Raw genomic sequence first — 16,912 nt, 5'->3', positions numbered from 1 at the left:
TCATAAATAATTCACTTCATTACTGCACCAATCCTTTTGAGAAAATTTGGTATTTAGCATAGACAAACACTAAACATTACCAAGAGGTGTGTTAATTTTACACAGAATAGGGAAATTTTTTTTAAGTACACAAAATTTTAAAACTTAGAAAGAACATATGAAAAGATCAACATTATCATAACAAATAATTCCAAATCCAGATGCGAAAATAGTCACATTAACATAGTCTAATGTATTTCTTTCATAAATACACTTAGACAAAAAAATGCATAAAACAGCTTGACAGTGTATAAGTATAATAAAATATTTTAGATATGAATAATTCAGTCCCAATAAACATGAATTAAAAATAAATTTTATTTTTGTTTTTTTATGGAAAAATATGCCACAGATTTGTGTAAAAAAAAGAAAAACCAGGCATAAACATATCAGTAATGTCACCGAAATTCACTATGTAAAGATTATTTAAAAACAAAACACATTTTTTAAAGCAAAAGATAAAATGCATCATAGCTTTTTCAGTTGAATTTTATCCCATAATCGCACCTACTATAGGTGTTAGATAGTAGAGGTAGATCAGTTGGGGGAAAAAAAATCAGAATTCTAAAGCTAGCTAGAAAGGCTTTTATAATAGCTCAGACAGGCAGACAGACATTTCCATTTACTGTGAAATTCACAGACACTTGTAAGAAGAAAGCACGAAGCCTTTCTATGCTCCATATGCAAGCATCAAAATTATTAAACAAAATTACTGTAGCTTAGACAACAAGTAAAATTCTTGACAACAGTGTATACCTCAGCCTAGTTAGCAGAGACTTTTAATAGTCTGGCACTAGTCTTAAAATTCACACTAAGGATAGGTCCTGTGAAATTTATGAGGTTCGACGACAAAGGAAATAGTCAGAAAAAAAGGCAAGACTGGCAGAAACAATAATATAAATTTACACTCTTGGTAAACTTGGTAAATTTCTATGGAATGATTTTTTGTTGTTGACACAACAACAACAAACAGTTGCTAGGGATACAGTACAGCCTCACCGAGACCGGAGATTCCATTATATTATCAAACCCAGAAAGGATATGTAGACAGGAGGACAGGATGGTGCAAAGGCAACCGCCACGAAAGATTCCCTTACTTCTATGCATTGCTGTACATTCTCTGCTTGAGTCCAGTTACAGCTCTTCCCGCCATAACAGAATTAAATGGTGGATATTCTTCTGAAGGCTGATGCCCAAATGGGAATCACACTAATTTTGATTAATGAATGGTTTTATATTTTCTGTGCTCATGTTTCTTTCCATCTGGCTAGACAGAATATGTGTATGTAACATTTGTTTGCATCCATGACCTTTATGTTTTTATTTATTCATAAAAGCAATAAGATTTAATTCTTTTATAAGTACTGCAAACAGTTGTCAAATACACCGGGGAAATTCTCCTTAATAAATGGTCTCAAATGCCTTAAATGTGCTTAAAATTCAAGGTTGTAACAGGCTGCTTATGGCTAAAAGAGGCAATTGGGCAAGTGCTCAGCACACCTTGTAACAGGAAAAAATTATTTGGTCTCGGTTGAGGAATGTGAAGATAATTTATTCTTGTTTGTTGTTGCCCTCAAACTTGATTGTAACAGTTCTGTATCTCACATTTGACTGTTAGAAGTTTGCAAGTTGTGAGTTGGAAAACAGGAAAGAAAGAAACTATGGAAAAAAGAGGAAAAATATGTTGAAATATAATTTAAAACCTAGCCCCCCCCACCCTGCTCCCAAAAAATAAATCCTGTAGGTTAACCTCAAAACTTCACTTATTTCACTCATAACTCAAATGTCAGGCCCTTTCTTTGAAGACTTATAATAAATTTAAGAATATAACACCATAATCTCTTATAATGGAACTGGGGAATCCGCATGTGAAAACTATTTGAAGGAATGTCCAAAAAATGATGTCAAAAAATGCAGATAACTTATGCTTTTCAGTATCTATTCAATCTATGACCCCTGTTGAATTGATAAGAAAGAAGGTGGTCACAGTTATGGGGAAAAAAGAATCACACAATAACTCAAAGAATGGACTTTGAATAAGACTTTGGAAATTTTCACTGTCATCAGAAGGCATTTTCCTGATGGTCTGACCTCATTTCAAACAGTACAGTAACAATTAAAGAGCTGTATTGCACAAAAGGTAGTGCAGAGAAAGCATGTTTGCCTTTAGTCACTTACTATGACTCTTCATTATGTTAGGGGAAAAATAAACAACTCCAAAATATTGTACCACCCCTGGTGGTAACCAACAAAGTAGGTTTTTGAAATAGCGCTCTTTTCAATTACATTTTAAGGCACTTAGATAGGTATATCATACTTTTGTGTACAAAAATAAAATATGCATCAAAGCAACATTCACAAATACAAGTTTTCAGAATTGTTTCGTATGTACAATCCTGTACATATATACATCACTGTGTAAAGAGCGTGTCCTTTGTTATACCGTTGGCCTCGTCAACTTCACTCCCTACAAGGAAGGTATACAAGTTGTTCAGACAGGATCCACAAGCAAAGTCAAGGCATCAATTAACACCAGATAATCTATACTACTAGAAGGAGGAAGAAGCCTAGAGAGCATTAAATCACCAATAATCCAAACCTCTTCATACAAACAGATTCACCTTCCTGTCTCATTGGCCAGCAGATTTTGTCACCACCCTCCTCCTGTGCCCCCAGCCTCCAGTTGGGCCACTCCTACTGTCCAGCTGGGCACTAGAGGGTGGCCTTGGATCTTCACGAATACTGTATGCAAAGCACAAAAGACATGCATTGATATCCTGAGGGCTGACTTGCTGTATTTATTTTAGGGGTCAAGGGGGATACTTAAGTACTCCAGGACTTCTGGTTATTCTAATTCAGCCGTGGTCCCTGGTTTGGAGTGGTTTCTGTGCAAGAGAATGAAGGGCATTGCCCAATTTAGTCTTCCCTTTTGGAAAGGTTTCTCTTTCTCCGGAGAAAACAAATTCCAGAATTTTAAGCATTTAAATGAAAAAAAAATCACTGTGAAGAATTGCTGTTCACTATGACTCCATATTATCGATAGAGTACTGTCACTTAAAGTACTTCTCTTTATTCTTTGTCAACATTTCTATGTATAAATTCTGACTTACAATGCATATGTATGTTGAGAAATTTAAGTGTAAATAGGAATGAAAGCACTGTTTCTAGCTTCCCAAAGGGATGCATGATAAAAGGAAGAAAAAGGTAATAAATTAATTGCTTCTCTACCAACTGTTTGTAGGAGGACCAAAACCTGAAATAGTACCCAGTAAGGAACAGTCATCATTAACGTTATTTTAAATCACTAAATGAATGAATGTGCTGGACAGGCTAAACTTTCCAGTCTGCTTCTAGGGCCCTAGAGCATTCATTCAAAAAGTGATGCTATATTTCTATTTGGAGTGTCAACATGGTGTAGGTGAAAGATTTGGGGAGGTCAATAGATCAGGGTTCAAGTTCTAACTCTACCACTAACTCAATTACCACAATGCCTTGGGCAAGATGCTCAATTCTGAGCCAATTTCCTAATCTGTTGGAAATCTGCAGACAGCAAAGCTTGCTGTGAACAATATTGTAGACAGTGATGAACAACCACTGGCAAATAATTATAGACTCGAGAATGGACCTATTATCATTTTTCTTTTAGTGGCAGAAACCGAGGTTTAGAGAAGCAAAGTAACATGTCCGAGGCCACACAATGCGGATGTGTACAAAGCCAGCACACGAGCCTGGCAGGCTGGCTCAAGAGTCCATACTCTGGCAGGTACGACATGGGATGGTTTAGCACACGAGCGCTCAGTAGGGCCTTTTGTCATTGGGTGTCTCTTCTTCCTTCACATCCCTGGATAACGGTCATTGCCTCATGTGCAGACAAAAATAAGACCTTTAAAGTCTAATCTGCTGTGAAGGACACAGCTTTATTGATGCCACCATGTTATCTGCATTGTCTGAACTGCTCTTGAATCACCCAGCTTATCTTACTTTGGCTGATAATTTAGGAAATTATCACAATATCTAGGGTGGAAGGAGGTCCTGAGCCAAGCATGATGCAATTAACACTGTGTGGGCTCCTTTGCTACGTAAATTTTATTTTCAATGCCCAAACACTTGGTTTTGCCTTACAAAGAAGATAGTATGTGTTTAGATATTTAAAAATAAGGTAGGAACTATGTGTTTAGAAAATTAGAAATAAAGTGGGAACTCTAGGTGAAGCCAGGTTGTGCCAGATTTAGAAGGGGATGTGAAACATTGTGTGGGGCAAAGATGGTGTGCCCCAGAGTGGAAGGGTATATATTTCAAGTATGTTTACTGATCTTTAACTCTGCAAAATGCCCTTCAGTAGGAGGGAATTAAGAAGAGCTTTTTAAAGTCACACTTTTAGTATAACTATACTTTCATAACAGTTTAAACCTCTTTACCTTCAACCCATCCTGTTCAAACTGAAATGGATCACTTTGTTCATATTATGGTATTTAGCTAAGTATATATGTAAATAAGAACAAGGTAAAGTATCTGGACACGTAAGGTTCAAGAACAACATTATACTCCAGTTTGGACCCAAATAAGATCTTTCTAGAGTCTCACCTTTTGCCTTGACATCATCCAAGACTTTATTGTTGGCACCAGCACACTCCCCAGAAGGATCTGAGCAGGGTGGTAGATAAGCAAGGGCACAGATATTAAAGACAGGTACTCGTGGCCTGCAAACACTATCTTCAGCATTGGAATTCCTGGTGAACAAAGAAGACAGAAAACACAGATGCAAATTCAGTCTGTTGCCAAGTTAAAGACACACTCCATTACAACTTGAACTTTGGAAAAGGTCATTAGCATGCTTCCCCCTATTTGCGCTCAGAGAACTGAACAGGGAAGGTGTCAAACGAGTCACCAACTCTTTGCATTTTCCCTTCACCATATAATGGTTTAAGCTGTAACTAGAATAGATTGAAGCTGAAAACTCTCTTTGCAAATTAGCAGTGTGTCTGACCAGGAGAGGAGAAAAGATAGCGTGGAATAAGGGCTGCTTAAAGAAGGTTGCAAAATCCTGGCAAGGCAGAGGTTAAAAAGGGATCTCTTTAGGTTTACTAATGAGACATCTGTTGGTTTTTAGGAAGGTCTGTCTGGCACCATTTCAAAACCCCAAACTCTCACTTTTGAGAGTTGAAAGGATATGGGAAGATAATGTATGGTATATCCTGTTCTAAGTAGGAATGCACTTTAGCCAAATGAACATTAAGAAAGGATTTGCATGTTCTTGTGTGGTCCAGGATCTCGAAGCATTTGACAATTAAGGCTCATGCAATTTTGTGTCTGGCAGGTGAATTGTAAGAGTAGTGCTGAATCTTTAAACCTCACATTGAAGGTCTTAATGGAGTCAGGTAAATAAACACTACTTCATGAATCTACCATTATATTACACCTAGGGCAGGGGATACATGTTTTGTCAGCAGCTGCCTAGAGTACATACCTATTGAACTTTCATATCTAACAGAATTCAGACACTGGCAGTTTAACTATTATCACCCATTGTTTTAATACAGTCACACTCATCAGAATTGCTGGGTACATATGTCAGCTCTTTCAACTGAAAAGCTTTAACAGCTTAGCATTCTTCTTGTTTCTCTGAGAACAGCCGCTGAAAAGGACCTAAGCTCCCAAACAATAACATGCACGATAGTGGCACATAAATAACTTTTTATTATAACCCAACAATGAAGCCCTGCTTTTTCAATTATTTTTACCTTCTAATAAATTTCAAGCCTTTATGCAAAAATGTATTTCATGGCTGCTTCCTTTTTCACAGCCTCATATATCATCATCGTAAACTGAGAACATTTAACCCTTCCCAAAGACAAAGTCTCTCTCAGAGCATCAAAACTGCACATTTAGATTTCTGCACAGCTTCTGCTTTCCCACTGGTATAAAATCAAAATAAAAGTTTTCTTTTTAAAAATATGCTTAAAAATCTATTTATAGTTAAAAAGAAACTTCTTATACTACAGCCTTGGAAAGTTATTACAGTCGGAAAACATTAAGACGTGAACTCAACTCCTTCTGTTTCCATGACAGATAACTCATTTCATGACCCAAAGTATTGACCGGGGATAGAGAAAAAGTGAAGCTAAAGGAAGCAGGTGACAGAAATATAGATATTTTGTCCTTAAAAATTGTAAGAGCATGGGGATATTAAGTGAAATAGATTTTTTTTTTTTTTTTACTTTTGAGTATGAGGCGATGAAGAATACAGTGAGTACTAGTAGAGTATAGTGCCCACTGCCTTGGTTTGTACAAAGGCACTTGCAATTTTATCCATTATTGCTTATTTTTTTTGCATGGGCAGGCACCAGGAAATGAAGATGGGTCTCCAGCATGGCAGGTGAGAACTCTGCCACTGAGCCACTGTTACCCGCTCCATATTGCTTTTTTTTTTTTTTTTTTTTTTTTTTTTTTTTTTTTAAAGGAAAGACAGAGAGAAGGAAGGAAGAGAGGAAGAAAGGGAAACATCTTTTAAACATTTTCTTGTTTTATTGTATTTTGTTTCTCCGTTTTCGTTACATGGGCTGGGGCCGGGAATCGAACCGAGGTCCTCCGGCATAGCAGGCAAGCACTTTGCCCGCTGAGCCACCGCGGCCCGCCCTCCATATTGCTTTTTATATCATCATTGCAAACATCAACACTGTAAAATGGCAAATAACATCAAAGCATTATTATTTTGACCTTGACGACCCCCAGGGGTTCCCAGACTCACACACAAACACACACACACAGAGTCAGAGCAGGGGTTTCTGACTCTAAATCCAAGTACCACACCTGCTGGTCTAAATAGCCTTAGTTCTTAGTTTTTTTTTTCAATAAGAATCTGGGCTATGTGTCATTCTTCAGCCAGCTTTCATGGATTATTACCTTCTGTCATGTTCAGGTTTAGGTGTCAGCTTGGCCAAGTGGTAGCACCTGTTTGTCTGGTTGGGCAAGTGCTGGCCTGTCTGTTGCGATGAGGACATTTCACAGAATTAAATCATGATCACATCAGCTGCATCCACAGATGATTTTATTTGTAATTAGCCAAGGGGAGTGTCTTCTGCAATGAGTGATGCTCAGTCTAATCACCGGAAGCCTTTTAAGGAGGATTCAGAAGAGACAGACTCTCTTTCTGCTTTGGCTGGCGATCCTCTTCTGTGGAGTTTATCCAGACCCTCCATTGGAATTGTCAGCTTCATAGCCTGCCCTGTGGATTTTGGACTCCATGTTCCTGCAGTCACGTGAGACACTTTTATAAATTTTATATTTGTGAGTGTTCCCTGTTGATTCTCTTTCTCTAGAGAACCCTAACTAATACATCTTGGTACCAGCAGTGGGGTACTGCTGTGGTTTGCAAATACCAAATATGTTGGAACGGCTTTTTAAATGGATAAGGGGAAGAATCTGGAGGAGTTGTGAGAAGTTTGATAGAGAAGGCCTAGAATGCTTTGAAGAGACTATTGGTAGAAATGTGGACTCTAAAGATACCTCGGACCAGGCTTTAGACAGAGATGAGGCACGTGTTATCGTAGACTAGAAAGAAAGTGAGCCTTGTTTTAAAATGGCAGCTAATCTGGCAAAATTGACTAGTGGCTTTGGCTGGAGGGCAGATTTTAAATGCCATGAACTTGGATATTTAGCAGAAGAGATTTCCAAATTAAATGTGGAAAATGTAGTCTGGTTTCTCCTTATAGCTTATAGTGAAATGCGACAGGGAAGAGATAAGCTGAGATCTGAACTCTTGGACACAAAGAAACCAGAAATTGAAGTTCTGGAAAATTCTGGGCCTCCAGAAAGGGAGACCCCAGAAAAAAGTGCCCCATGTGAGGATTTAACCAAATGTGGAACCAGCTGGCTATTTCAGAGAAAGCCAGGCTCGGACATGGCATTATCCAGGAAGGATTTGTGGAAACTCCTTATGTCTGATGGGCATGATACAAGGCTACTGCATAGAAAGCCAAAGAGAGTGCTGTGGGACCTGTATAAGCAGAGGTGCTGCCAGTCTGGACTGGGGGGTTCAGAGAAGGGACACATTGGAGGAAAAATACCTTGAGGCAAAACCATGGAGGCTGAGGTCTGAAGTCAAGAAGCCTCGGGCCAGGAGAGCGGACCCACCCAAGCCCGTGGAGAGGGTGAGTTTGCCCCAAAGGCAGAGGATGGGCCTTCCACCTCGTTACAGTGGAAGAGTTATGCTGCCTCAGGCCTTGGAGAGGGTGAAGCACATTCCTTAGGGTTTGGGGAGAGCCTGGCTGCCACCACATGGAGGGGTTGAGCGTGTGCCCTGGAGATGGCAGAGAGCCCAGGTGCGGCCCCAATGCTTGGAAGGGTGGAGCCGAGAGAAAGGTGGTCTCCTCAGTGTCCCCCAAGGTTGCATTCAGAGAGAGGCAGGCCTTTGCGTACACCCTTGGAAAGGGTGGGACTGCCGCTTTCAGAAACCCTGAGGGTAAATGATACTCAGACTTTGAAATTGAATGGACTTTGCCCTGCGGGTTTTCGAAACTGTATGGGTCCGGTGCCCCGTGTTCTTTCCTCCCTATGGAAATGCGTACATGTATCCCACAACTGTTCCTCCTTTGTATGTTGGCAGCAAATAATCTGTTTTGAGTTCTTATAGGTCAAAAGCCAGAGGAGAACTTTGTCTTAAAACAGACCATGCCTATAACTAACTTTGATAGGGGGTTGTACTGTTTCTAACTTTGTATTCTACTGAAATGGTTTAAGGATTTCTGATATTGTTATAAAATTAATGTATTTTGTATATGGGGAAAGCATGTCTTTTTTTAGGGTCCAGAGGGTGGAATGTGCTGGTTTGAAAGGATGTGTAGACCCTAGAAAAGCCATGTTTTAATCAAAATCCCATTTCATAAAGGCACAATAATTCCTATTCAATACTGTGTGTTTGAAACTATAACCAGATCATCTCCCTGAAGATGTGATTTAATCAAGAGTGGTTGTTAAACTGGATTAGGTGACAACATGTCTCCACCCATTTGGGTGGGTCTTGATAAGTTTTTAGAGTCCTATAAAAGAGAAAACATTTTGGAGAATAAAAGAGATTCAGAGAGAGCAGAGCAGAACGACATAGCCAGGAGAAGCAGAGTCCACCAGACAGCAACCTTTGGAGCTGAAGAAGGAAAATGCCTCCTGGGGAGCTTCATGAAACAGGAAGCCAGGAGAAGAAGCTAGCAGATGACGCTGTGTTCGCCATGTGCCCTTCCAGCTGAGAGAGGAACCCTGACTGTGTTCACCATGTGCCTTTCCAGATGAAACTCTGTGTTCGCCATGTGCCCTTTCACTTGAGAGAGAAACCGTGAGCTTCATCGACCTTCTTGAACAAAGGTATCTTTCCCTGGATGGATGCCTTTAATTGGACATTTTTATAGACTTGTTTTAATTGGGACATTTTCTTGGCCTTAGAACTGTAAACTAGCAACTTATTAAATTCCCCTTTTAAAAAGCCTATTCTGTTTCAGGTATATTGCATTCTGGCAGCTAACAAGCTAGAACACCTTTTTAGGTGGGTTCAGAAGGGAAGCCATAGAGACAATCACAGGTGCTGCTACAGCAATTTTAAAAATTGACTGCAAAATATACATGGAATCTTAACGTCAGCAACATCAGAAATTCACTTTCATGTGACAAATTAGGCCCATGAAGACAGCACTAACGATGACAACGGCAGTGGTTAACATAGCTGATAGGTACGGAGTGCTTACTGTTCTTTTCAAGTGCTTTCCACTTAATTCCACTAAGTGTCACAATGACCTTGTGAGGTTGCTGAAACTACTGTTTTCACCATGTTACTGATGAGGAAACTGAAGCACATAGTGTTCAGGTAACTTTCCCAAGTGATGGAGTCCTAACTGAAACCTAGGGTATTGAATTTCCAGTTCTCTGTATCAGGTAAGGTCAGTTCAAGGTGTGGTATAGGGATTACAGCTGCAGGTCAAAACAGATGAGGTCCGGGTATATAAGAAGCTTTCTAATCCTGCAGTCTTTTTGGAACTCATTTCCCCTTGAACTCATCTCAGGACTTCCAGGGACAGCAGGTCTCATCAGACTCCCCTGCTACCCACACCAGGCTTCATTCAGGATGAATACCCACATTCAGGATGTCCCTGTGAATCCATATGGGGGAAAATCCAAGCACCTGCTGAGGCTACCTCAACACCAGCAAGGGAGCCCCGGATTCAAAGACATGGTCCAGTCTCTACTCTCAAGAGCCCTCTAGTGTACAAGTGACCTCTACCTTCTTTGGACCCTAATATCAGTTTGGATCAGTTCTCTCACTAGCACTGTGCGGTTCTTCAGCTCTTGTCTCTTATCCTCAAACACAGCCTTCTAAATATGGGGTTTTGCAATCTTCACTCCTCCCTTTAAGCAAGCTCCGGTTAAATTCTGCCAATAGGTGGCGCTAGAGGAAGATTGGAGGAAGGAGAAGGTATTTCTTTCCAGTTGCTGAGGTTCCTTCGGGCAAGTGCACACTTGCTGCGGCAGCAGTAGCTGCCTCCAGCCTGGCTCACTGGGCCCCCTCGGAGCTACCGGCGCCAGTGGACAGTGCCCCTCCTCAGAGGTCTGAGACCCTTCTCTGCCCATTCCTCCTCCAAGCTTCTGGGATCTGAGAACCCCAACCTCTTCCTTTTGTTCCCCCCAGCTCTAGAGTGGTAGCTACTTCCTGCATTAATACTCCTTTAGTATCGCACTGTCCCCTTTTACCTTTGCAGTTTTCCAACACCATTTAAACAATTCCCTACATTGAAAAAGTGATTTGTTTTCCCTGACTGACTCTGATTATGGAGGCTCTTTTCTTATGTTGTCTTTTATGATAGTTATTTGCCTTACTTGAGAAAGAGGAGGGATCCACGATGACTTGCATCTGCAGGAGGCATGTGTCAAATTAAATAGGGACATCTCCTCATCACATTATGAGCCTGGAATACTTTCTTGCTAATATTAACCAAATTTCCTATCACCATCTTTCTGCCATGTGACCCACATTAAAAATGTGATTGAAAACAATATGCCAGAAAAACAAATCCCTTGGCATATTATTTTAGAAATTAGCTTCAGAGCTCAGGGTCCAAATTCCTTTTATGCATGTGTCCTTGGCAATTGCCCCTCACATGCTGGATTCATAATAAATTAATCATGTAGGGGTAGGGTGGGGTGTCTGGAGATTCAAGTCTTGTATTATTTGTTTAAGAACCTTTATTTGCAGTCTTAAAATCCACTTCATTTTTTTCCTTTTCAATTATTAGCAGTTCTTCTTAATCTCTTATTTATTCCAAACTGTTTTGTTCCTCCCTACTTTCTCTCAGCCTCTTCCCTGCCCCCTCTGCTACCAATACCAGCAGAGCTTCTAATCAGCGCATTTTTATTTTCTTGAGGATCACTGTAGAAAGAGAAGTTGGGGTAAACAATGAGTATTAACTTTTCCATGCTAGAGTGTTCCATGCCATGGGGGCAATTATGTAGAAGCAGCGGGTGTCATATCTCGGCGCCAGGGCATCTTTGCAATGCTTCCACCACTATCAAGACAGCAACCTGAAACTCAATAGAGAGAGATCAGGAAGCTGTCAAAAGCCACCATACTCACTATACTCTGATTTCTGTCGCCTCGTCATGATTTTGGCAAACTTTGATCTTCAGGTCAAATCAGTGAAAATCAGCTGTACCTTATTCCATGTGTGATGCACAGCTTTTTCATCATGTTCATTCATACATTTAATAATGCACTTGATCACTTATGCGTTCAATTAGCACTCAGATAATTGATTAACTACTGAGTGAATGGGCTAGACATTCCAGGAAGTAAGGTGTGATACTGTCTTGCATTTAAGTAACTTACTGGGCCCATCTCCTCCCACTTATTTCTCCCTCACCATAACCTTCCTTCAGGGCACCACTGGCTTGCCACTGCACTTCTTATGTCTCCAAACTGGGCTCTCTGCCATCCGTTCTGTCCTGTCAAGCCATCTGCACTCTGCCACCAGAGTGAACATGGTAAAATATAAACCTGATTTAGCCAGGTCCCTTAGGTTTTTGTCACACAGGGTAGATCCCTAAGTGTGGTGTACCGGGACCTGCATGACCTGGCTCTGACTCTTTCTCTTCCTCCCTCCGTGTCTCCCCATTCCTCTTCTCTTTTACTTGAGGGCCCCAGCCATGAGGAGCACGTGGTGGCTCTCTCCTCCCACAACCCCTGCCCATGAACTATGCTCTTCAGGGACTTTGCCCATGAGCAACTTTGGCCTAGAACACTCATCTCCTACTTCTTGCTTTACCCAACTCCTCCATACCCTTTAGCTATCAGTTCGGACACCATCCCCTCTGGCAAGTCATCCCTGAAGGCCCAAGGCTGACCTGTAGATCCTCTCTACGCTAGGCTCTGGGCACATTCCTGCCTAGCATCCACCACCACTTCATTTCATCGCTGCTTCTTGGGTGTTTTCTTCCTTAAGCTGTAAGCTTCCAAGGATCAGGGACTGTTTCTTCTTCATCTCTGAGCATACAGTCAGTGCTCAAAAGGAGGTGTTGCATGAACGGATTTGTATTTTTCCAGATTCCATCTTAAAGTTTCTGTGCAGAGTATCACTATGTTTTCACCACATTTATTAACTGGGGAAAAATCAGTAATAATTTTACAAACTAAACAAACTTCCTAGAAAGTTTCCTTTTCAAAGTAAAATTTACATATAGGACTTTTTTCATCTTGCTATCACTGCAGTAACATAAATTAAGCAAATTAATTTTAATGCTCCCAGGTACTGATTCTGTGTCACCACGGTTGACAGGATCCAACTAGGCTTTATGAGATGGCATTTGACTTTATGGAAGTGAACACGATGCACGCATTTACAATTTTACAGGGACTTTAAGCTGTCATGCTGAAAAATGTTTATAAAACATTAATCAAAAAATGCCACTTTAATACAATGCATTGTCTGAAAGATGTTAGAAGGCGCATATTGTAAATGGATTCTTTTTCTGACTAAAGTAATTTCCACCAAGAGCATTTCCTCATTGCTCTACAAGTGCACTGTATGGATAGATAAAGAGCACTTTCTCAGCACATTAATACCTGATCCAAACACTTGGGAAATCACTAATGTACAGCATGCCATATTTCCATGTCACACACGACACATTTGTCTGAAATTATCCAACAGAGTTTGACACTGCAGCACATTCCATAAGCAGAGCTTTCAACTGACATCTGCCAAGCAGGAACTTCAAGTCAAGGCTTTCTTCTTCTAAAAAGCAAGTAAGAATTTTCTTTTATCCTATACCCAGGATAGAAAGGATAAAATAATACAAATAAGAACAAGTTTTTTTTTTCCTTCTTTTTTCCTGTTTTAAATAGGTTTATTTTATGCTCTCTGAATTAGAAAATTCCGTTTGTATCAGTGTTCAAATTTCAATAGTTGCTATTTCCATGGGATGGACAGCTTTTAATTTTACATTAACAGACATTTTTCCTTACAGATTCAATGTGGATTTTATCTAACTCCCACTGAAGGCTGCTCTGTTGTTTATAATATAAACACTTTCTCTAGTTGACATCATTGTGCAGAGTTTACTTATTTGTAGGTGCCCAGTGTTACCACCATTCATTCACTCATTCAAAAATACTTTTTGGACCTCTGCTATGTGTGAGTTACTGTTCTAGGTGCTTGGGATATGAGGGTCACAGAGACAAGGCCCCTGCCTTCCGGGGCCTGCATTCCAGCAGCTCATGCCCTGACCACACGAGATTTCTGCCCTCAGGGGGATGAGAGCTGGCACAGAGCCATACAAACCCTTTCTTTGTTTCTTTAACTCAAAGCTTGGGGATCATCTTTGACTAATCTGTCTTTCTACCTCTAGCTCAAGTCACCAAATTCGGTAGTTTCTTTTCTCCAGCTACCTTTATTTTCCCTTATGCTTAGTTTTTATTGCCACATTCCTAATTCAGTTCTTCATAAAATCATGCCAAGGTGATGACTCTTCTAATCTCCTGACACACCTTCCTCTTCTTCAATCTCTTCCCCTCATCAATCCCATAAACCACCGCCAGGTTAATCTTCCTAAAACATATTAATTAAAGCCAAGAACTACGATGACTTTCTAGTGCCAATCCATTAAATCCTTTACCTCCTCAACTTCAGTAAAAAACACTACTACCATTTTTTATGTGCTTAGTTCTCTGCATACATTAGCTCATTCAATCCTTACAACAGCTTAGGAAATAGGTGGTGATTTTCCCATTTAAAGATGAGGAAGCTGAGGTTTAGAGAAGTTAAGTAACTTGCCTATCATACATCTGTAGGTGGCATAGGCAGGAATGGGTCCCAGTCTATTTAATTTTAATCACTAACCTGTATTGACTCCATTAATCCAAACTTTCAATTGTCAGTTGGTGTCACTGGCTTGGGCCTAGCACTTTCTTCTCTTTGTAAAAGTTGAACCATTGCCTGGATTTTGTCCTTTTTTCTCTCCATATGCCTGAATCTTACGGGTTCTTCCAGGCTCAGCTTTATATTTTCCTCTACCGTGAAGGTGGTCTCCTTATTGATTTTTTCCTCTACTGAAAAACAAAGGCATCTTTCCTAGCTGCCATTATGTTATTTGTTCATTCTTTTCTTTTGTTTCCTCCTGAATACAGACAAAGTATCATGTTTTTCTTTTAGTCTCCTGCAATATTTAAGGATAGGGCTGGCATTCAATACACCAATGATTGATTATTTGAGAATAGGTGGTAAAGTAATGTTTCCTATGTTGAAAAAGACAAGATTTAGAATACTAGACTTTGAAGAGAATGCATTCACACATCCCTTTGGGAAAAGATTATATTTCCTTGGACAAACATATATTTGATACAGCAGGAGGGAAAGAAACTGGTCTGACTGTGGAATGCAAAATTTGAAATGTGTATTGAAATGTGGAGTAATAAAGGAAATATATTGAAAAATACCCTTTGTGTCTTTTGACGTCTAATATTACACATAACTTTCCAGCTTAACCAAGAGATAGTATACTCTAATCACCTGGATCATTTCCTGTCTTTCAAAGATTCATTCGCCTGAATTCACATGACTTGTTTTCCATTTAAATGCTTCCTCAGACCTTTGACTAAGCTCGGGAGAGTGCTGCTGGCAAATCTGGAATTCAGTTGCTTTGCTCCTCAGTTGTCATGGCAATTTCCCACATTTGTTTAGTTTGTTCTTAGACAGAAACATCCATAAGTTTACTATCCAAATGCCCAATGCATTGTCCTTTGAATTCTATCTCTTCCTCCATAGTGAATCCCTGAGAGAAGTCCATGTTTGCTTTTAAAATTCATCGGAATAGATGGTTCCCCCAATCATAGGCCAGGAATGCAGTTGCTTTTTGAGGAATCCAGCCACTCTTTCTAGCATCACTGAATGCCAATCCCTGCCTCCCCTTCTCCAAAACACACACATTCACTTGCACACCCACATTCACACCCACATACAGTCTTTTATCTTCAGACAAACAGTCACAGAAAGTCAAACTCACTGGTCTTGATTTATCTCAATTACTAAACAAAGGGGCAAGTATATACAGTTTCTAGAGCATGAACTGATGCCATAAAGCAGAACAATTTTGGAATTTGATTAGAAAAGGGGTTCAGTTAGGAATATCCTAAAAGCAAAGCTAATTTTCAGTAATCATAGCTGTTGTCTCAAGCGGTGGTTTATAATTTATTATCTCTGGTAACCCAGGTGAGGCAGTAGTGTGTAGAAATGTGAACCCTGGTGTAGGAGTTAGACAGTCTCGCATTTGAATCCCATGCTGACTACTCACCAGCTGTGCAACCTTGATTAGGCATGCTAGTTATCCTCAGTTTTCATATCTGTAAAAATGTTTACTTCAAATTTTTTTTTTTTAATAAAGGATAAGTGAAGTAATACACAGTGCCTGGTATGTAGTAAATTTTCATCCATTTTGTGCCAGGTACCATTAAAGGAGCTGTGAATAAATGGACAAAGGCTTCTACCCGTGGAGCTTACATTCTTACTAATTTCATAGGAGAGAAGATACAGCATACATGCAAAACTTAGGCAAGGACCAAAATTTTACCCTGTAACAAAATCACGGTACAGGGCAATGAGAAAATGCAGAAAAAGTTGTTAGGCCAAGCGGATTTAGTGAGCATTTTGGCCATTCTAATTTTTGTCTCTCTTTTAGAGGGTGTGAAAAGAAAGGCCAGATACCTCCAGGTTAATGGGTATGGTTTGGCTTGCTGTTGGCCAGAGGCCTGCTAGATCAGTCTAGAGCTACCCTGAGGAAGTTTTTTTTTTTTTTTTTAATCAGGCCAGGCTTAGTCTGCCCAACCCTCTGATTTCCATTCTGGTCGTAATCCCAGCTATTCTAGAACTTGCTCCATACTCGTTTGGTAGGATCTATTCTGGAACCTACCAAAAGCTGGTCAGTCAACTATCCACAGCTTCCTCCAGGAAGGGGGATAGGATTTCTCAGATTCTGTAACATGCTCCCACTGACCCTCATCTAAATGACTAGTTTTAAACTCAAATTCTCTGAGGCATTTTAATATGCAGGTAGCACTGCCTTACCTTTGCTAATCATTTACATTTTATGGGCTTCCCTGGGTCTTTATATGTCAATCCAGCTTTAATGGATGAAGTCTACTATTATCTTTGGTATGACCCCACCACAGCATCTGAGCATCTGTTGTTGCTTTATGAGAACCAGAAGCTAGAAAAAACCATTTTGCTCCTCTTATACATTGATTTATACACGAATAAATATTTATAATGACTATGTAAAGAGGACCAAGCTATGAATTTATACTATGAAGACATTTCCTTTCTAGTACAAATTTTTATTCCTG

At 39.9% G+C, this 16,912-nt stretch overlaps 1 protein-coding gene across 2 annotated transcripts in view; it reads right to left on the bottom strand.

Moving 5' to 3' along the window:
• Window positions 1-339: 339 nt before the first annotated feature.
• SLC10A7 (solute carrier family 10 member 7) overlaps window positions 340-16,912 on the bottom strand; it is a 273,235-nt gene continuing 256,662 nt past the window's right edge. For both annotated transcript variants that reach the window (XM_077139878.1, XM_077139879.1), the window contains 2 exons: window positions 4,624-4,769; window positions 340-2,506 (listed from right to left, as the gene is read on the bottom strand). In XM_077139878.1, the coding sequence (XP_076995993.1) occupies window positions 2,477-2,506; window positions 4,624-4,769 (176 nt within the window). In that variant the 3' untranslated portion in view covers window positions 340-2,476. The remainder of the gene's footprint in view (window positions 2,507-4,623; window positions 4,770-16,912) is intronic.

The sequence above is a fragment of the Tamandua tetradactyla genome, chromosome 22, assembly GCF_023851605.1.
Source record: "Tamandua tetradactyla isolate mTamTet1 chromosome 22, mTamTet1.pri, whole genome shotgun sequence".
In the NCBI taxonomy this organism is placed as follows: domain Eukaryota; kingdom Metazoa; phylum Chordata; class Mammalia; order Pilosa; family Myrmecophagidae; genus Tamandua; species Tamandua tetradactyla.
The sequence above is the reverse complement of the archived record's forward strand: the minus strand, read 5'-3'. Positions and strand labels throughout refer to the sequence as shown.